Here is a 20,816-nt window from a genome sequence, read left to right as displayed (position 1 = left end):
TGAGCTTTGGCTGCTGCTTCGCAACATTCTTCTCACCTCTTGGAGACACTCTTCGATTTGGGAAAATTGGAACTTCTAGGTTTTATTTGAAATTTTTAGGGGTTAAATTGAAACCTTCAAACATTTTGCCACGTCATCTAACTGCTAGGGTGCCAGGTGTCTACCAAAATTGCCATGTCAGCTCTCCGGTGACGGAAAACGCCGGAAGGGCTAAATTGAGGTCCGAGGCAAAATTTCAGGGTACAATTAGAGTCGATTGAAACCTTGAGGGCTAAATTGAGTCGGGGTCAAATTTCAGGGGCCAATTTGAATATTAACTCCACATTTGAATACTGACTTAATTTTTGAGATGGAGATAATATTAAAGTTAAAATGAGATAAATAAAGAAACTAAAGATGGTGAAAATTGAACAATGCCATTTGAGAATCATTTGTTAAATGAACAATAATAGGAGAAATTTATGTGTAAGAAATGAATCAAGACAAATTTGATGCAATGTGATATGTGGCACCAGAATCAATGATCCAAGACCCCAAGTATTCAAGAATGAATCTCGATTTGAAAAATTGTTAACAATAGAAAAAATACTGAAAGAACAAAGATAATAAGTAGTTGGACTTGATAAAAGCCCAAGTTGGTTTGAAGGATGAGTTTTTTTATTGGAAGAAAGTGTCATGAAAAAAAAGTGTTGGGCTGATAAAGAGGTCTAAAAGAGGCTTTGATAAAATTGCTGCTGTGCCATTTCTCCTTAACTTAGAACAGAATAGGGAGACAACTCAGTAATTCGAAGAAGATCGCTTTGAGTTAAATTGGAAGGTTGATTATTCATAGTGAGGGGAGGTTGAAGGGATTTTAGGATCTGAATTGATTGGTTTATTTATGGATGTTAGCAGAGTTTAAAAGGAGCTCTAATACCATAATAAAATTATAAAAGAATAAGAAAAGAAAAAGAAAAGATGAAGAATTTTTATTGATTGTTAATTGATTAAATTATAAAGATAAAACTAAATATATATAGAATATTGTTTACGAAAGATAAAATAAAGATAAAAAGATAACATAAAGATAAGATAAGATAATAAATGCTAAAATTGTAAATTTGTAACTAAATTTATATATTCCAATGGATCCTGTAAGATTTCTTTATTATTGTTACGAACTAAGATAGAAGAATAGTTTAATAAAAATTAAAAGTATTGTAATAAGACAGGAAGCAATAACTTTTTTTTTGTTTTAACTCAAACAACATCAGTTTGGTTCAAAATAGGTAAAGTCACAAACTCACGAATTTAAATGAGTTCATTCAACTGTCCAAAAAAAAAAAGAAAAAAAAAGAAAAAAGGGTTCATTCAAGTCAACTCTAATTCAATTAACTCTATATAAAAATAAATTTGAGACCAAAGCAACTTGATTCCATTTCTTGAAAATATAAATTTAGAAAATTCCACGAGTTAACTCTAAATTTTTCAACAAGAAACATCATTTTTCAAGAGAAAAGAGGTTTTCCTGAGGAGGAATACATGTTGATTTTTACGATTTAATGCCACCGCAGTGTTCAGGTGCTGAGCCAATGAAAAATAACGAGCAACTGTGGCATCGACTTAAGAAGGAAAAAAAAAAAAAGGAAAACTAGCCAAAATATTCAAGCGGTGCACACGCAGCAAAAATTTTAAAAGATTTACTTCCTTTTTGATTTTTGGAGGGGTCGTGGAAAGACCGAAGAGGATTGATCTGGAAATATCTTCCCAAGGAGTGGTATCACTGCAAAAAAAAAAAAGAAGAAGAGAGATTTATATAAAAATAAATAAGCCAGCACGCTAAATACCCAAATGGATTCTATAACAATAACAATAGAGAAATAAATAAATAAAATAACAAAATACTAGTTATAACTTATAACAATTAGAGTTAATTTCGTTTTGGTGTCCGAAAATGGGAAGGCCGGTGGGTACAGCGGAGAAGACACACGAAAGAAAGAAACAAAATTAAAATTGCAATTAGAAAACCCTCTTTGGTTGTTGTTCTTCCACTGAGACTAAAGTCTGAAGCTGAAGCTTGGTCTTCATGAAACAGAAAGAGAAAGAGCATTGAAAAGAAAATAAACGAAACGACGTGTCGTTTTAGTCGACGGAGGAAATTATGGCTGAGAAGGCGGAGGTGCAGCTCAAGGAGCTGGGATCCAAGCTTGACACCCTTCCTTCCTCGAAAGACGTTCTTATCAAGCTCTTGAAGGTACCTTCCCCATTCCTCTTCCCTCTTCTCGCAATTCAATCTCTCTAGGCGGCTTCCTTATTTCTCGTTAATTATTTTTTATTTATATATAATTATAATTATTAGCTCAAATGCCTTCGATATCGGTGGGCTTAGTCCAAATTTAACGCTTCTCTTCTTCATGGTCATGAAGTTTGTTTGAAAGTGGGAATATGGCATCTGCTTTATGTCAACGGTGTTTCCTGCAATTGGGAAACGAGAAGTGCAATTAGTTGGTTTGAATTTGCTATATATTAGTTGAGGCTTGTCTTAATGTCGAGTAAGCTTGTGAAGAATCTTGTGACTTCTTAGGTTACTGCTTGAGTGGTAGGAAAGGTGTAAGGTGCTCCAGTATTGTCTGCTAAATCAAGGGAAATTGCTGAATTGACCATTATAATGATCTTGTGCTCTGATTCTATTAAGTTTAATATATTCGGGATGTGAAGAAAACTGGGCAGCAATGGATAAAGATGCTGAAAATTGCAACTTAAGTTTGTGGATGTGAATGTAATAAGTCCACGTTGCGGAAAAGGGAGAAATTGGGGTTATTTTTAAAATGCTATTGTGCTTGAAAGTTTGTTTACTTGAGATGGATTATGGCATAAAGAAACAAACAAGATGAAGAGAGAAACATATATTGGACTGTGATTGGTGAATGAGGGATTGTTGAAGTTTCATATGCTAGCGTTGAAGTTTATATAGATGTAGCCTTACAAACGTAGTTTTTGCTAGAAAGTTAATATGCCCTTTTTGTGTTGTCAACTGCTGTTCCCCTTCTCACTTTTCTCCCCCTCTTACTTGTAGCAAGCAAGTACATGCCTTGCTGAGTTGGATCAGTCACCTTCGGTTTCAACATTGGAGTCAATGAAGCCCTTTTTTAATGCAATTGTTAAGCCAGAATTGCTGAAGCACCAAGATAAAGATGTCAAGCTTCTAGTTGCAACCTGTGTGTGTGAAATAACTCGAATCACTGCCCCTGAAGCTCCTTATAGTGATGATATTCTAAAGGTGCCTTCCCTTCTCTAATACCCTATAATCATGAATCATCTTCTCATTTACAACTTGAAAGTACAATTGTTTCCCGTTTAGTTTCAGCTGAAGTTTAAAAAGAATTTGGAAAATAATTACAGTTATCTTTTGTCCTACTTAATCTTGGAAAGATCTCTTTACAGGAAACCTTTCACTTGATTGTGGGCACTTTCAGAGGTCTAAGCGACACTAATGGTCCTTCCTTTGGCCGAAGAGTTGTTATATTGGAGACTCTTGCAAAATATAGATCGTGTGTTGTAATGTTAGATCTTGAATGTGATGATCTTGTGAATGAAATGTTCAGTACTTTCTTTGCTGTTGCCAGGTTAGTTTATCATAAAATCTGCCAAGTGGTTAATTGCGTGATATGCTTGTTTATAATAAAACCTTTAATTATTTTTTTTGATTAAACATTCTCTTTGGGTTATGAGTGTTGCATGAATATTTTGTTTCATGCTCAGAGATGATCATCCAGAAAGTGTACTGTCCTCCATGCAAACTATAATGGTGGTTCTCTTAGAAGAGAGTGAGGATATCCGCGACGATCTTTTATCTATTATATTGTCTTCATTAGGTCATGAAAAAAAAGTAAGTACTTTATGTAATTTCTTTCTCCTGTTAAAGGCAGATATTAAGAAACTATATTTAAGAAATTTTAATTCCAGGATGGTACTATGGCTGCAAGGAAGCTTGCTATGAATGTCATACAGCAATGCATAGGAAAACTTGAACCCAGCATTAAACAGTTTTTGCTATCGCTAATGTCCGGAGATGACAAGCTGGTGAACAGTCAAGTTGAATATCACGGTGTTATCTATGACCTATATTGCTGTGCTCCTCAGATGCTATCTGGAGTTCTCCCTTATGTGACGGGGGAGCTACTGGTGAGTAGTGATTTATTACCTTGACACTGTCTTTTTAAACAGATTATCATTTATTTATAAGTTCCTTATTGCTCTATGAAGTGTTTCCGTTGTGAAATTTTATTTTATTTTTTATTTTTTTGTGCTTTGTGGAGGTTCTAGCTTTGAAATGTTTAAACTTGTTATATCAGAGTCACTACTGGAGCTTTTTTTTCCCTAATTAATCTAGTTCATGACATTAACAGAATTGTTTATTCTTGCGTGTCATCTTGATGTCCGGATTCTCACATGTAATTTGATAATTTGTAGACTGACCAGCTGGAAACCCGTTTGAAAGCAGTGAATTTGGTTGGCAACATAATTACTCTTCCTGGATCTTCCTTTCCTGAAGCATTTCAGCCTATATTTTTAGAATTTTTGAAGAGGTTGGCTGATAGAGTTGTTGAGGTTCGCATGTCTGTCCTTGAGCATGTTAAGAACAGTTTGTTGTCCAGTCCTTCTAGAGCTGAATCTCCTCAAATATTATGTGAGTGCATTAAGCACACCACCATTCTTTTACTATAGTACCAATACTATTATTGTTGTTGTTGCTATTATTGTCTATATGTACTGATTGTATTTGGGTCAAACTTAGCTTCCCTATGTGAGCGGCTACTGGATTTTGATGAAAATGTCCGAAAGCAAGTTGTGGCTGTTATCTGTGATGTAGCATGTCATTCACCGAATGCAGTTCCAATTGAAACTGTGAAACTTGTTGCAGAACGTCTTCGTGACAAATCTGTATGTATAGATTTATGTGTCTATTTTTGTTTTTGTTTCCTTCTTAATTCATTGTTTGATGATTTCAACTAAGGTATCTTGATCCTTATTTTGTTTTGCATTTGCAGCTACTTGTTAAAAGGTACACATTGGAGAGATTGGCTGACATGTATAGAATTATTTGTGAGAAGCGCTCTGACAATGTCAATCTTAATGAATATAACTGGATTGTTGGGAAGATCCTTAGATGTTTCTATGATAAAGATTTCAGGTGAAACACTTGTGCTTTTAATTCTTCATCTCTATCATCATGTGAATCAAAATTTATTCCTTTCTATACATGGGTTATACTTGTACTGATACCAGTAACACTCATATCTTGAGTTTCTATTTTCTTGTTATAATATTTAGTAATTATGATTTTGAAGATTTCTTCTTGTATTTGGGCACAGAATACCTAAAGTTTGGCCACTCTATTTTTCTGTTACATTTGATCAATGATTTCCCTGTTATTGCTTTCTTCCCCTATTTGGTTTGGTTTTATGTTATTTCTTTCATAGAGTTAGGGGTGTTCAGGATCAATGACTTCCATGTTGTTTCCCTCTTCCCTTTTTGGTTTGGTTTTCTGTTATTTCTTTTCATTTAGTTACTGGTGTTATAGTTGTTGGTCTCTCTCTCACTCTCTTTTTTCCTTTCTCCTCCATTCTGCAGGTCAGATATAATTGAATCTGTTCTGTGTGGGTCCCTGTTTCCTGCAGAGTTTTCAGTCAGTGAACATGTTAAGCAATGGATTGGGATTTTTTCTTTATTTGATAAAGTTGAGGTCAAGGCTTTTGAAAAGATGCTGGAACAGAAAAGCAGGTAAGATTGGTTGACCTTTGTGAATGCTTGTACTGCACCTGGCATCCTGATATCAGTATGTAAATCAAATTTCAGTTTTAACATTATCTCTTTGGTAGCAGGTTACAACAAGAGATGCAGAAGTATCTATCTCTGAGGCGGACAAGTCAGGTATGTGACTTTGGAACTTTTCAAAGGGAAATTGATGGGCAGAAAGGATTGACTCTTATTTAAACGCAGGGTAAAGATGTTCCCATGGTCCAAAAAAAGATTTTGTTCTGTTTCCGAGTGATGTCCCGTTCATTTATTGACCCTATAAAGGCTGAAGAAAGTTTCCAGATTCTTCATCAATTAAAAGATGCTAATATCTGGAAGATTTTGACAAATCTTGTGGATCCAAATACTAGCATTGACCAAGCTCGTGTTTACCAGGTAAATAGTCTATAACTTACAGATACTGACGGTTCCAGAGATATTTATTTTTATAAACATGTTAAAACTGTTTGGCCATTAATTGTTGAACATAGAACTACTAAATATTTGAAGGCAGTATTCAATTCCTCTGATATGTTTCATCCGCTGGCTTCATGAATTTGAGGGGTTATTTTTTATCCCTTTGCCATTGGCATCTTTGTTTGCTACCATACATTGCACTGCCAAATGCTAATTACTGTGCCTTTCTGGTGCTTTTTGGCAATAATCCTCATTAATTTTCTCATTCACTCTTCCAGTTAATTGTAGCCATTTTTAACATTATAATTGAGCATGAATCACAGTTTGATTATAATTTAATGTTTTTATCAACTGATGCTAGGACAAGTCAAACTGCTGTTTTACCAACTAGATTAAAGTAAATTTAAGTCCAACATTTTAATGAATTTACAACTTGATGCTTGTATATCTGTCTCTAGGACTGCTTTTCTCTAGCCAGTAAGAATTCTTTTTCTAGGTAGAGACCGATTGAACTGCATAGATGTCATTACTGTAGTTATTCAAACCAGTATAGTTTCTTTTCCTTGTGTGTAAAGAAAGAAACTCTAGCTTGTAATTTGTTATGTGTTGATTTAAAGTATTTATTTATGTATTTTTGTTTGCAGGGTGATTTGCTCAAAATTCTTGGTGAGAAGCATCGCCTCTATGAATTTCTGAGTACTTTTTCTGTGAAGTGCTCCTATATGCTTTTCAACAAGGAGCATGTAAAAGCAATTCTTTCAGAAACAGCTGCTCAAAAATCTGCTGAGTGTGCTCAGCATATACTATCTTCCATGAATATACTGGTGGTAAGAACACAGCTTCTTGGTGTCCTTGATTAAATTTAGTTCTTGAACATTATTTGATGTCTTCAGGTGTGATTTATATTTAAATAGTTGTTAACTGGCGTCAAAATATTTTCAAAATTGCAAGGTTTATTTCCATAAGCTTACTGAACAAATTTGTGAGACATGAAAATTAAAAAGTCAGCATTATCCCTCCCTTTTTACCTTTCTTGTTCTTGTTCTTCTTCTTCTTCTTCGTTAACTACCCTCATCGTAAACTGCAGATGATTGCTCGTGTCAGTCCATTTCTTCTTACTGGCAGTGAGGAGGAGCTAGTGAATTTACTCAAGAAAAATGATGATTTGATTAAAGAGGGTGCTTTGCGTGTGTTAGCCAAGGCTGGTGCTACTATTTGTGAACAACTTGCAGTTACTTCAAGGTTCTCCTGTTAAGGTTGTTAAACTTTTAAACCAAACTTTTCACATAATTTTCTTACCATCTCTTTATTTCTTCCAGTTCTGTAGAGCTTATATTGGAGAGACTATGTTTAGAAGGTAGTCGGAGACAGGCCAAGTTAGCTGTCCATGCACTGGCTGCAATATCAAAGGATGACAGCCACAAACCTCTCTCTGTTCTATACAAGGTTTATATGGTTAATTCATTGATTATAAATATACTCATGTTTTATAATATTCTGATTCTTTCCCACCTTATATACAGAAACTTGTAGATATGCTGCAACAGAAACAACATCTGCCTGCAGTGCTGCAATCTCTGGGATGTATTGCTCAGACCGCAATATCTATCTTTGAAACTAGAGAGGGTGAAGTCAAAGAATTTATTATAGACAAGATTCTGAGATGTGATAGTGTAAGCCTTTGGTGTCCCTCTGAATGGTGTGCTTTTTAATGGAACAAGCGTTGAAATAATTGATTTTCATACAAACACATCTTTCTCTCTTTCAGAAAGAAGATCGCACGCGAGAATCTTGGGATGATAGAAGTGATATTTGTATGTTGAAGGTTGGTATGAAGAATAGTCTCTTGCTGTTAGAGTTACTTAGGATAGCTTTTTGTTGCTCTGTAATTTGATATATTGAATATGTTTGTAAGTTTGGTTCTTTTTTAATAATTTATACTCTATGTTACCCTTTTTTTTACTTTCTTTGCTACAGATATACGGCATTAAAACCTTAGTAAAGAGCTACTTGCCAGTTAAAGATGCCCATGCTCGTCCTGATATAGATGGTCTTTTGGATATCCTTAGGAACATCCTATCTCATGGTGAAATTTCACAAGAGCTACAGTCCAGGTTTTATAAGCTTCAGAGTTGTATATATACGCATTTAAGTTTAGTTCAAATTGAATTGTGGGTTCAAATACTGTGTATTCATTGATGCTCTCTTGCAGTTCAGTTGATAAGGCCCATTTAAAGCTTGCTGCTGCAAAGGCAGTTCTTCGTTTATCGAGGCTGTGGGATCATAAGATACCTGTTAATCTATTCCACCTAACTCTAAGGGTATCAGAGGTTAGCTCCTTCTTCTGTGTAGTTAATCTTTTTCATGAACGTTTGTGTGTGTGTTTTTTTTTCTTCCCCACCTAATTATTATGAAGATTCAAGACTACTACTACCATATTTGTAAACAGTAATTCATTTATTGAAGTTTTCATTTCAATGTAGAAATATTTGTTTCTCTTTCTGTTTTGACTCTTGCAGATCAGCTTCCATCAAGCTAGGAAGATTTTCTTAAGTAAAGTTCACCAATATATAAAAGAACATCTTTTGGATGCCAAATATGCGTGTGCTTTTTTGTTCAACCTATTTAGATCTAAGCCAGAGGACTTTGTCGAGGTAATAAATTCTGTCTTTTGTAATTTTCAAGTTTTAGGTAAATTGTTGATAAATAATGCCGCCTTTGCAATTTTAAGTTTTCCTAGCTTTGACGTCAACTTTGTGTTTTTATGATGACTTGTCTCTGTTAATGCAGGATAAACAGAACCTGGCTGATATTATTCAAATGCTACACCAAGCAAAGACACGACAGCTTTCTGTGCAATCAGATGCAAACTCCTCAACAACTTATCCCGAAGGCATCCTTCCGCACCTAGTTCATGCACTTGCTCACAATTCATGTCCAAATGTTGATGAGTGCAAGGATGTTGGAGCATATGATAATATATACCGGTACTACTTTACCCAAATAAGAAATTTGAGCTGGATGAGTATTTATATACTCTTCAAAAAGGGTGTGAGAAGATTCGAGAGATCTGGAAAAAGGGGGGAATAGGGCAGCTTGGATGTTATGGTATTTCATATACGTTTTGTCCTGTGCAAATCAACTTGTTGCTTACTAATGCCTGTATTGCTAATATTTGGTTCTCTTCTGTTTGAATTTGAAAGATAAGAAGAAAGCCATGTGTATTAAATTTATGCCTTCAAAAAGTTTTGCCTTTATGCATATTGGGCTGCACTTGTTCTTTTTTGGCTCTGATGCTTACATTACATGTCTATGTTTTTGCTGATTTGTTTTGTACTTAACAAATATTTAGATGCATATGTGGTGTTGAATTCAAATATGGTTAGGAATGGAACTTGGGTTCAGTAGCTAGGAATTATTTTTTAAAATACTTGAGAGATGGAGTATGTTGCATATGCTTATTGCTAGTGTTTCAAATGTTCAGGCAGCTGCACTTAGTTATGTCAATGATACTGCAAAAATATGTAGATGCCAAGTCAGAAGCAATGACTGACAAAGAGAATGAAACAATATCTACCATCACCTCTATTCTTGAGAATATCAAGTGTTCTGAAGATATAGTTGATTCGTCAAAATCAAAGGTTGAGGACAAATATAGTTTAATTTTTGACCATTAAAACTAGTAAAAGCCCAAGTGATAAGGGAGTGTAATCTTACATTTCTGATAAATGGATGTCCAGAATTCTCATGCAATATGTGACGTTGCGTTAGCAATAACAAAGCAATTGGTGCCAAAGGTTGTTGATTCACAAGGATTTTCCCCTTCAGTTCCTCTACCTCCAATGCTGTACAAAGCATCTGACAAGGAAGGAGATGAAACCGTGGTATGCTTTCTTTGGATCTTTTTTTTTTAAAGAAAAATAAAGGTTCTCCTTCCAGTATGCTAAGTTATTTCATATGGAATTAATGCTTAGTAATGCAACTGAATTCATCTGGCAGGTAAGTGAAGTGAAAACCTGGTTGGCTGATGAAAGTGTCTTGACTCACTTTGAATCTCTTGAACTAGAAGTGGTAAGTGTGATGCAAAGTTTATGTCAACTTCTAGTGCTTTTCACTCTGGACCATGTGGTTATGCTTTTGCATGTCAGGTTCCATCTAAGTCTGCTGATAATGAAACTTCAAAGGACAACGAACAAGATGAAACTGACATGCCTCTGGGAAAGATGTTGAAGCGCATAAAAGCTCAGGCAACAAGTGGCAAAAAGGTGAAAAGGAGTAAGAATGTTACAGCTGAAGTGGAAGATGCTGAAAATGATGATGATATCTTAACTCCAGTCAAACAAAATAACTTGGATAAATCAGGTGTATCTACCAATTTTGAACCTAGTAATGGTCATGAACATTCTTTGAGTACGAATGAACTGAAGAATTCAGAGTATTCATCATCAAGTAAAAAACGAAAAGCTGGAGAAACTACACCTATCTCATCATCTAAGAGTAGGCGGTCATCTACCTCTACGACTTCTCAAAGAGTATCAGGAGAAGACTTTCCTGAAGCTGAATTAATGTTGAGTGCAGGAGTTGAGCCTGATGGAAAAAACAAAAGTAAACAGAGAAAAATGGTCAAAGGCAGTGACAAAGACTTGTTAGTCTCCTCATTAAAACGAAAAAATAAGCACTCTGATAGCTATCATAATGATAAGTCTGACGAACCTGATGATCATGAAATGAAGGTGCAGTCTTGTGGTCAAGTACATTTATGCTGATGTGGAATCTAATTTATCTACATTGTAGACTTGAGCCTTCTTTTTTATTTTTCCTTTTTCCCCTCTGTTGCAGAGTTCCCATAGTTTTAAACAAAGTAATAAGATGTCAAATACAGCAGGGTCTACAAAAATGGTGAAACGAAAAAATACAGCAGGATTGTCCATGGTAAATACTATATACAGGATTTTAGTTGATGTTGTAATGGTTTGCATTTTAATATTACCCATATGCAATGTGTGTATCTTAAATGACACGCACACAGTTATTATTTGTATTCTTGCAAGTCTCTTTATTCAGATCGTTTGATTTGATATATTATCTACAGTGCACAATGAAGGAAGATGAAATTGATACTGAAGATCTAATTGGTTGCAGAATTAAAGTTTGGTGGCCCTCGGATAAGAAGTAAGTGCTTATGATTATAAGATCATGATGTAGAAGCAAAACAAATTATTGATGTCAATATATCTCTCAAATGTTTGTGTTGCATTTTCAATTCGTTTGGATACTGCAATAAATATTTGCATCTGGCTATCCACCTGACATACTCAATATCTTCCTCGTTGGAACCCTGGAGACATTGCTTGTTAGAGTTTTCTTCATCTCTGCCACATTCCAATTGAAGTTTTTATGATGGTATATTGATGGTCTGCAGGTTTTATGGAGGCACTGTTAAGTCTTATGACTCACTAAAAGGAAAGCATGTGGTATGCTGAACTTACCTAATTTAATTAAACCCCCTTCCCCACGAAAAAAAAAACTTCCTTTTCTTCTCCCCCTCTGCTTTCTGCTGTTTAATTCTAATACAATGTCCCTGTCTCACATCGTGTTGAAGATATTATATGATGATGGTGATGTGGAAATACTCCGTTTGGAAAAAGAGAGGTGGGAGCTCATTGACAAGGGTCGCAAGACTTCTAAGGTGGGTTTTCCTCTTGTGCTGTTCCTACCTTTCACCGACTTGTTTCTAATATTTTTTGTTTCCATTTAAAGACATTAATTATATTTAAAATCTGAATATCTGATGCACTTTTTACTTTTTCCCCCCCTCCAGAAGTTCAAATCCTCTTCGCTTGAAGTGTAAGTATTCCTTTACAAGTTAGTTTTTATTTCGGTTCTATCTGCATGAATTATATGTTTTAGTGTATATGTATTATGAGAATGATCATAATATCTTAGAAAATGAAAAGGCCAAGTACGTGTTAATCTATTTTAATTTGTATGCTGACTTCCGCCCCCCCCCCCCCCCCCCTCTTTTTTTTTTTTTTTTTAATTGTTTTATAGGTCTGGGTTCAAACATAAAGGTTCAAACATAAGGTCCGATAAAAGAACAAAAAAAAGGTGAGTGTAAATAACTGATGTCTTTTTGCACATTTGTGATTCTTTCATTTATTTATTTATTTTAACGCTTCAATCATTATCTTTGTCCTGTAGTATAATTGGTAAACAATCTCCGAAAAAGCCTGTAAGACGTGAGCAACCACATGCGTTGAAAAGTAATTTCCATGAGGAGAATGTAAAAAATTCTTCTGAAGTATCAAATCCTGAAGAAACTACTAGTGAGATGGACTCAGGTACTGCGTCTTAAATGAGGCCTGTGTGTTTGTGTCTTATTCAGACTAATCACGTTTAATCATGTATGTATATCAAGAAAATTCAACTGATTGATTCATGATTATTGATTCATCATTTAGGCTGGAATGAAACCTGGTAATTGTATTCTACTTTCAATGTATTTGTATTTCTAGTGTCTCATGAAATTTCTTTTGAAGATGGTTCAGAAAAGGAACTGGCTGAAGTGTCTGATGAAGTCATAACAAAAAAGAACGAGTCTAAGAAGAAAGCAACATCAACTTCAAGAGGAAGGAGGCTTCAGAAAAAGAAGAGCTGGAGTCATTTAGAGGAATCAGATGAGGAGAAGCAGGATTATGGTGAAAGGCTTTCTGATGACAATGTGAGCATCCCACAAGGTGGTCAAGACGACATTGATGGCGAAGAAAGAGAAGTGGAGCAATCAAGTGAAGCTTCAAAAGAAAATGATCATGGAGAAGAAGAATCAGATTCTGAAGGGCACCAGGATAACAGCAATGTGGGAGGTAGTCCTATACAAATGGAGAAATCACATATATCATCAAGCCTTGATGGTGCCGGGGTTGCTGAGATTTCTGATGATGAAGCTCCTCTGGTAAATGATTTATCCTTTCCAGTACTTATAACCCTTTTCTTTATTGCATGTTCTAAGCTCATCAATGAGTTTGTCTGGTGCAGAGCAAATGGAAACATCGGAAGACAACGTCAGGGAAAAAACGGTGAGCATTGTAGCAAATATGGACAGCAGCACTAGCAGCAGCAACAGAGGTGACAGGTTTCAACAAGAATGAAGATGACCCCCAACTTGGATGATGGATATCATAGTTATTATTAACACACCATAAAATATAAATGTGCTTAGCATGCCTGGTGATTACTGGTTAATGGCCATGGCCATTTTATACAATGTAAAAAGAAAATATTTAGCGCGCATCTAGGTTCATTAGGAGTAAGTTCATGCTAAATGAGATGACCTTTGTTTTTGGTACACTGCTAAATGATCTTGTATTAGGCTGAGGAAGTTATAGGTTTAGCTTTAGCATATGATTCATTACCGACTCTGGCTATCAACAATGTGTACAGCTATACCTATACGTGCTGGATAATTATGTTTGCATCTTTAGCATCTTTATGTTTTTGCTTAATTTTTATAATAAAATGTTTAAACGAAAGAAATTCAATTAATGAAATTGAAAACGGAGTATTTAAGTGAGAGTATACCAAGTAATTAATAAACGTTTTGTTCTTTGTTAAGAACTGAAGTCCTTTTTCAGGACGAAATAAATTAAGGACGCACTTGGAGCGAGTGAACTAATTTATACATGATATATGATATAGAACACATTTTTCGCTAGTAAATTGTGCATTTCAAAATAGACTAATAAGAAATGATTAAAATGCAAGAACGAATGTTGAGTATCAATATTTGTTAGTGAAGTGACGCGCTCTCTTCCAGTTTCCATGACAGCAGATCAGCGAGGAAGTCTGGTCAATGGTCAACCCGCGGTGTCGAGGTGGAATGACAAGCAAGCTTCACGTGGTGACTCTGGACGAGGATGTTCCATTAGCACTTGCTTCTTTATATAGTTGTGTGGAATATACTCTCCACTCATTCTGTTGAGTTTTCCCTTGCTTCTGTTTGTCGGCATTCACTTGCTGGTTTCTTTTTCTTTGTTCTAGTTGTGTTCTTGTTGCTCTATAATTAAAATTAATGGGTGAAGGGTTGAGGCTACTGAAAATCACAGTTGTGCGAGGGAAAACATTAGTGATCCGGGATTTCAAGAGCAGTGATCCTTATGTTGTGGTCAAGCTTGGCAATCAGGTATATCCTTTTTTTTTTGTTTTAATTAATATCATATCAACACTAATCAACATAGTTTAATCTCAGATCAGAATGTTAGTATGATTCATCTAACTGTGTATCAGACAGCAAAGACCAGGGTCATCAATAGCTGCTTGAATCCTGTTTGGAATGAAGAGCTAAATTTCACTCTCACTGAACCATTGGGATTTCTCAATTTGGTGAGTTGAGTTTCTTGATATTTGTTTGCTCTTCTTAAATAATCAAACTTCCTAATATAGTGTAAACTAACTAACAAGTTGGTCTTGTATGAATAGGAGGTATTTGATAAAGATGTTTGGAAGGCTGATGACAAGATGGGAAAATCATACCTGAACCTTCAGCCATTGGTGTCTGCAGCTAGATTGAGGGACATTTTGGGGAGTTCATGTGGTGAAACAGCACTGAGGAAGGTGATGCCAGAGAGAGATAACTGTCTTGTCCGTGAAAGCATCATCAAAAATAATGTGAATGGAGAGGTGGTGCAGAATGTTTGGTTAAGGCTTGATGGAGTTGAGTCCGGGGAGCTTGAATTGACCATCAAGTTGATCACTCCTGTTGCCTCTTCGTAGCTTTAGACCTTAGTCAATTTATTTATCTATTCTTATTATATAAAAGTTAATACCTGTTATAAATATATTTATTGTGAATATTCTAGCGAGACGTTGGACCCTTAGCTAAAAGTTGGGTCCTTGGCTAAGAGTTAGACCCTTGGCTATAAATAGCCCTTCTCATGTTCTCTAATGCATACAATCAATAATAGAATTATCTATTATTCTCCTTATTCTTTCTCCTTCTCTCAAATTCTAATCCTTATTTTCGTAATACATTATAAGTACGAGTTCTACTCTACGGCTAAGTAATTATCTCCCCTTATTACTCACTTTATTTTTCTTACTACTCATTTTATTTTCTCTTTTTTTCTTAAACATCATTGTCAAATTTTTTTATATATATACACCACACATAAATAACTATTTTTATTATTTTTTTCATAAATGCATTTTTCTTTTTTTCTTTGTTTTAAATCATATAAAGATTTTTGAAGTTTTACTGAACAAATCTCTAAAAAATTATTGTATGCTTTAGGAATTTTGAGTCATTCAAGAACTTTCATATAAATTTCTTTATCAATTGAGCCGTATAAATAGGCTGTAACAACATTCATTAGGGGTATGTCAAGCTTTTCATACATAACCAAACTAATCATATATCTTAAATGTTAATTGAATCCACCAGGAGAATATGTTTCCACATCGTCAATACCAAGTTTTTTGTGAAAACCTTTGTACTACTAGTCGTGCTTTGTATCTTTTTTTTTTTTATTATTTTTCTCATTTCGTTTGCGCACAAAAATTCACTTGTATCCCACTGGTTCTATACATTCAGGGATTTTGACTATAAGACTAAAAACTTCACATTTTCTAAGTGAAGTTAATTCAGCGTGAATTGCGTCTTTTCATTTTGGCCAATCATCTCTCTGTCTGCATTCCTTGACAGATTTTGGTTCATGATCCTTATCTTGCTTTACTATTTCTACAACAATATTATAAGTAAAAATGTTGTCGACAACAGTATTCTTTCGATCTCATATTTTTTCGGTAGTGACATAACTTATCGAGATCTCTTCATTTTCAACTACCTGAACCTCTTCAGAGGTTTCGTCAATAGTTATGTTTTCGGATCCCCTTTGAGTATTTGCCTCCATATTGTGACCATGATGATTGATTATCTCTCTCCTTTTTTGGGGATTTTTATCCTTAGAACCGATTGGTCTTCCATTTATTAGGCGTGGATTGCTTTCATTTGTACTAACAATTCAACCTTCCGAAATACTTATTTTTATTGATACATTTGCAGCTGGAATGTGAAATTTTGTTACTCTCTTTAGGTCAATAAATACGTCTGACAATTAGTTTGTAATATTTTGCATATGAATTAACCTTTGTACTTCTATTTCACATTGTCTAGTGCGAGGATTTAAATGTAATAACGACAATATATTCTAAGTAATTTCCTTTTTCAACTGCTTATTTTCTCTCCCTAATTTTGAAAAAGTTTTTATCAAAATGGCAATAAAAAAATCTTGTCTTAAATAAATCACTTGTCATGGGTTCAAGATATTTTATAATGAACTCCGCTAAGGAGACAATGAGAAATCTTAACAATGTGTACAATGGACTGGTTGTTTATCCTAATAAGGGTAAAAAATAAAAATCATTCTACAAATTACCTTATATCCAAAAACCTTCGTTCAGTTATTTCAAAAATAACCATCCAAACCCTAAATTATAAACAATTTTCACCCCCAAATCACTCTTCCTCCCCAGCCAGCAGTCACTCCTGTATCCCCCTCTCTCGTCACCGTCGTGGGATTGTCATCAAACAACTATTCACGTAGTTATTAAAAGGGTTAAGTACTTTTTTCGTCCCTAAGGTTTGGGGTGAAAATCAAATTCATCCCTGACCTTTTTTTGTTATTAAAATCACCCTCAACATTACAAAACGTTATAAAATCATCATTTTCTACTTCAATTTTATTTTTTTGACCAAATTATCCTTAACAATTAATAAAAATAATAAAAATAATATTAAAAAAAACAAAAACAAAAACACTCCACCTCCCACACCCCACCTTCATCCCCGATCTCTCTTTCCTCTTCCTTTCCCATCCCCTTTTTTCCTACTCTCTTCGAATTCCTCCTTCCTCCCCATCCCCCACCCAAAAAATTCCAATTCTTCTTCTCTTCCTCAGTAACAGCAACAACCAAATTCAACAAACAATAAACTCAGCAAATTCACAATAGCAAATTCAGCAGCTCCGCCATGCAACCAATCCACGTTGGAGAGTGAAGTCCCATACTGCACCTTTAAGAAAAATCATCAGAAAGCCTGCAATTAAGAGCTTAATGTATGTATGTATTTATATTTAGGATGTGAAATAAAACTTACCGTAAATCTCAGCTAGTACTGCAGAATGGAATGGAGGTGGTTAAATAATTGAAATCCGAAGCATAAAAGAAGAGATATGAAAGGAAGGGAAACTAACTAGTGGCTCCGACGAAGGCGAGCAAGAAGTAGAAGTCGAAGAGGGTGAGGTTAGGGGAAGTCTTGGACTTGGTAATGAAGTAGAGAAAGGCTATGTATGGGAAGAGAGAGAATGCAAACAACTGGGAAGCAATGCTCGATTTCCACCTGCTTTTGAAGTGAGGGAGTATGGCGTGGAAAGGGGAAGGATCTGGTGACTGGTGGAACCTAGCTTTTGAAGTCTTTTTTTTTTTAATTTTTGTTTAAGGGTAAAATTGTCCAAAAAATATTGTTCCTAGACAAAATGATGATTTTATAATGTTTTGTAATGTTGAAGATGATTTTAATAACAAAAAAAGTAGGCGACGAATTTGATTTTCACCCCAAACTTTAGGGATGAAAAAAATACTTAATCCTTATTAAAATAATCATCTGGCTACCAGTAAAATGACCATCCAACATTTGTTAATTATATATACTTAATCTGAAACGAATAAAATAACCATCCAATTAAGAATTAAAATAACCATCTACATATTCAGTGAATTGAACATTCAACACATTTGCAAAATAGAGAGAGTTGACGGCGGTTAGATTGTGAAAGATAACAGAATTAAATCAGAAGTGTCAAAAAAAGGGAAAAAAGAGCTAAAAAACGTATTACTTGATATGTTTGCAATCAACATTGCTAATGAGTGAAGATATTGACAAGAACTAACATGTTAATTCCATCCAAACTGATCCCAAAAAAAAAACTATATTATATTGGAGGAAAAAAAAACAAACAAAAAAAATTAAAGGAAGCATGCATACATGATGTATGGTGTAAATTGCTCGGTAAAATGGTTTCTCTAGTAGCTTACTATACATTTTTTTTATGACAAAATTCTCCAACTGAAATCGAAAAAGAAGTGCTGCTAGGGGCTGCACGAACGCCGCAATGGGGCTGTTCGGGTCACTCTTTGTACGCGAAAGAAGTGCACAGACGTCCGCGGCGAGCACTCTTGCGTCAGTGGGTGTTCTGGGCGGTGGCGGCTTGTGTTTTTTGCGGCCACAGACCAGTGAGAATAGAAGAGAATAGGAGAGACGAAGAGAACTCACATGCAGAGGGAAGCGGGTTTGCTCTCTCCATAATTTCAAATCCTAGTGTTTTTTTTTTTAATTCAAGAACGGTAATTGTTAATAATTAATTAAACGGAAAAGCTCTGCATACAAGCCATTAGGGCTTGTATGCTTTACAAGTTCATTAAACAATAAAACCAAAATACGCGCTGCTCCACATACGTTGATTACACGCGCTATATAAGATCCCGCGTATATCTAACTACCAAATTTAAAATATTTGTTTCCTTCTTCGTTTTCGTTATTTTGAGATTTGGTTGTTCTTCTTCTCGCGCGTCTTCCGTCCTTCTTCTCCATCGTTCTTTTCCTCTCCTTTTCTCACTGGTATGTTCTTCGTTTACGTTACCTTTTTCTCTCTCTGCAACTCGAGCTTCGTTTTCTATTTTGATTTGTTGTTTTCTGAAATCAAAGTTTGAACTCGTTTTGAAGATAATGGATCATTCAACCTCAGATTGTCAGCTGAATCCAGGCGAAGTGGATTATGAATTTGAATCTAACGAAGTTCCTGAGGTTTGATTTACATAGGATTAGTATGAATTTTCTTTCAGTAATTTGTATAGCATTGTGTAGTTGAAAAATTGCTGAACATTGACTGTGAAACTAACACGTTAACATGAATCTGTCGATTCAATGTATTAGTTGTGATTAATTATCTGGAATTTGTAGCAGACGCTCGGGTGTAGATCAGGTCTTTTTTGGGTGTATTTTTGCTAGAAGTGTGGGTGTATTTACACTTTACTGGTTTTTTGTTATTTTAATTGAGTTGTTGTTGTTCAGGTGTATTATATCAGACATGATTGGGTGTGTTTTTAGTTGTTGACATGGTGTATTCTGCAGCCTGTGTATTTTACAGTTTATGGCTTTAAAGGTCATTCTGTAGTTGAGTTGTTGCAGTTCGGGTGTATCATATTAGACATAATTGGGTGTATTTGAATCATATCTATGGGTGTATTCACAGTTCTGACACGGTGTATTGTGCAGCCTCTCTCAGTTGTTGATGACGAGCTTGTTCCGAAGGTTGGAATGACCTTTACCACCCTTGAAGATGCTGAAAAATTTTACAGGAACTACGCCAAGGCTGCAGGTTTCTCTACAAGAGTTCGGTGCACAAATAGGAAGGGAAACGAGATTAAGAATCAACTGATTACATGTAGCAGAGAAGGAAAATGGAAATCTAAAATATCTCTGACCGAGAAGACCAATCCGATAGCTGGTTTAAACTGTCCAGCAAGAATTTATATACACACATTGAAGGATGTCGGTGCTTGGATCATTTCAAAGGTTGTGCTGGATCATTCACACCCCTGCTGTCCAAGTAAAGCAGAGATGCTCAAACAGCACAGGGAACTAAGCATGTCCATTCGTCGTACGATAGAGAATAACGAGGAGGCCGGTATCAGACCAAGCAAAACTTACCAATCATTTGTTGCGGCTGCCGGGGGCCACCGCGAGTTAAATTTTATCAAAAAGGACGTGAGGAATTACATTACCAGGGAAGTGCGGAATGTTTCCGAACAAGAAGATGCAAAGGAATTCGGGAAATATTTGTTAAGAATGAAAGAGAAGAATCCGAATTTCTTTTTTGAGCTCGAACTCGAGGAGGATCAATCGATTAAGCTGGCTTTTTGAGCCGATGCAAGAAGCAGAGCCGCCTTTGAGTATTTCGGAGACGTCATTTCATTCGACACCACCTACAATACAAACAGGTAACAAACTGCCCCTGTTTATGATGCTAAATTAATTTATTTTTACGAATCCGCAGCAGAGGTGTATATTGGCTGTTTCATTGGGTGTATACGAAGCATTTGTTGGGGTGTACCTAATGATTTTGCATTCTGGACTATGGTAATTTGTTTCAGGTATAATTTGGTCTGTGGTTCTTTTGTCGGGGTGAATCGCCACGGTCAGTCAACACTTCTCGGATGCTCTTTGATGAAGAACGAAGAAATTGAATCATTCAAATGGTTATTTCAATGCTGGCTTCGTTGCATGGGAGGAAACGCTCCGAAAGGGTTTCTCACCGATCAGTGCGCATCAATGAAAAGGGCTTTAGAGGCCTGTATGCCAACAACAGTTCACCGTTGGTGTATTTGGCACATCATGAAGAAGATTCCAAGCAAATTAAACGGGTACAAGGGACATGCCGATATCGAACAAGAAATGAGCCAAGTTGTTTGGAACTCTCACAGCAAAGACTCATTTGATAGGAATTGGAATGATTTTCTGCTGAATTTTGGTCTTGCGGACAACAAGTGGCTTTCAGGTAATGTCTTTT

The 20,816-nt window shown here is 35.5% G+C and overlaps 2 protein-coding genes across 4 annotated transcripts; both read left to right on the top strand.

Moving 5' to 3' along the window:
- The first annotated feature begins 1,570 nt into the window (after positions 1 to 1,570).
- LOC112722801 (sister chromatid cohesion protein PDS5 homolog A) lies at positions 1,571 to 13,669 on the top strand. Of its 2 annotated transcripts, none has more exons than XM_025773974.3 (33): positions 1,571 to 2,233; positions 3,056 to 3,259; positions 3,424 to 3,605; positions 3,742 to 3,868; positions 3,946 to 4,164; positions 4,453 to 4,669; positions 4,778 to 4,923; positions 5,031 to 5,173; positions 5,614 to 5,763; positions 5,865 to 5,913; positions 5,983 to 6,174; positions 6,840 to 7,022; positions 7,283 to 7,437; positions 7,515 to 7,641; positions 7,719 to 7,868; positions 7,964 to 8,020; positions 8,173 to 8,309; positions 8,408 to 8,525; positions 8,715 to 8,849; positions 8,986 to 9,182; positions 9,680 to 9,836; positions 9,936 to 10,079; positions 10,195 to 10,266; positions 10,344 to 10,928; positions 11,035 to 11,127; positions 11,288 to 11,367; positions 11,618 to 11,669; positions 11,798 to 11,884; positions 12,017 to 12,042; positions 12,247 to 12,303; positions 12,397 to 12,536; positions 12,735 to 13,147; positions 13,231 to 13,669. In XM_025773974.3, exons 1-33 carry the CDS (start codon positions 2,141 to 2,143, stop codon positions 13,273 to 13,275), a joined length of 4,932 nt encoding a protein of 1,643 aa, XP_025629759.1. In that variant the 5' UTR covers positions 1,571 to 2,140; the 3' UTR covers positions 13,276 to 13,669. The 2 variants fall into 2 exon arrangements, with proteins under 2 accessions (XP_025629759.1, XP_072063606.1); XM_072207505.1 differs by having other exon boundaries at positions 1,829 to 2,233; positions 12,744 to 13,147.
- Positions 13,670 to 13,915: 246 nt separating this feature from the next.
- On the top strand, positions 13,916 to 15,176 carry LOC112722802 (protein C2-DOMAIN ABA-RELATED 11). 2 transcript variants are annotated; one of them, XM_025773979.3, is made up of 3 exons: positions 13,916 to 14,374; positions 14,479 to 14,574; positions 14,671 to 15,176. In XM_025773979.3, the coding sequence occupies exons 1-3, from the start codon at positions 14,264 to 14,266 to the stop codon at positions 14,962 to 14,964; spliced, it is 501 nt and encodes a 166-aa protein (XP_025629764.1). In that variant the 5' UTR covers positions 13,916 to 14,263; the 3' UTR covers positions 14,965 to 15,176. The 2 variants fall into 2 exon arrangements, with proteins under 2 accessions (XP_025629764.1, XP_025629763.1); XM_025773978.3 differs by having other exon boundaries at positions 14,139 to 14,374; positions 14,446 to 14,574.
- Positions 15,177 to 20,816: the final 5,640 nt, after the last annotated feature.

Source organism: Arachis hypogaea, chromosome 11 (genome assembly GCF_003086295.3).
Source record: "Arachis hypogaea cultivar Tifrunner chromosome 11, arahy.Tifrunner.gnm2.J5K5, whole genome shotgun sequence".
In the NCBI taxonomy this organism is placed as follows: domain Eukaryota; kingdom Viridiplantae; phylum Streptophyta; class Magnoliopsida; order Fabales; family Fabaceae; genus Arachis; species Arachis hypogaea.
Note: the sequence above shows the minus strand (reverse complement) of the source record. Positions and strands in the feature narration are given on the sequence as shown.

Excerpts from the sequence above, each read along its gene's own strand:
- LOC112722801 (XM_025773974.3), top strand. The coding sequence starts at position 2,141 with ATGGCTGAGAAGGCGGAGGTGCAGCTCAAGGAGCTGGGATCCAAGCTT. Across the intron at positions 5,764-5,864 it reads ATGCTGGAACAGAAAAGCAG|GTTACAACAAGAGATGCAGA; the intron begins GTAAGATTGGTT and ends CTTTGGTAGCAG. Across the intron at positions 8,021-8,172 it reads GTGATATTTGTATGTTGAAG|ATATACGGCATTAAAACCTT; the intron begins GTTGGTATGAAG and ends TCTTTGCTACAG.
- LOC112722802 (XM_025773978.3), top strand. The coding sequence starts at position 14,264 with ATGGGTGAAGGGTTGAGGCTACTGAAAATCACAGTTGTGCGAGGGAAA. Across the intron at positions 14,375-14,445 it reads TGGTCAAGCTTGGCAATCAG|AATGTTAGTATGATTCATCT; the intron begins GTATATCCTTTT and ends ATCTCAGATCAG. Across the intron at positions 14,575-14,670 it reads CATTGGGATTTCTCAATTTG|GAGGTATTTGATAAAGATGT; the intron begins GTGAGTTGAGTT and ends TTGTATGAATAG.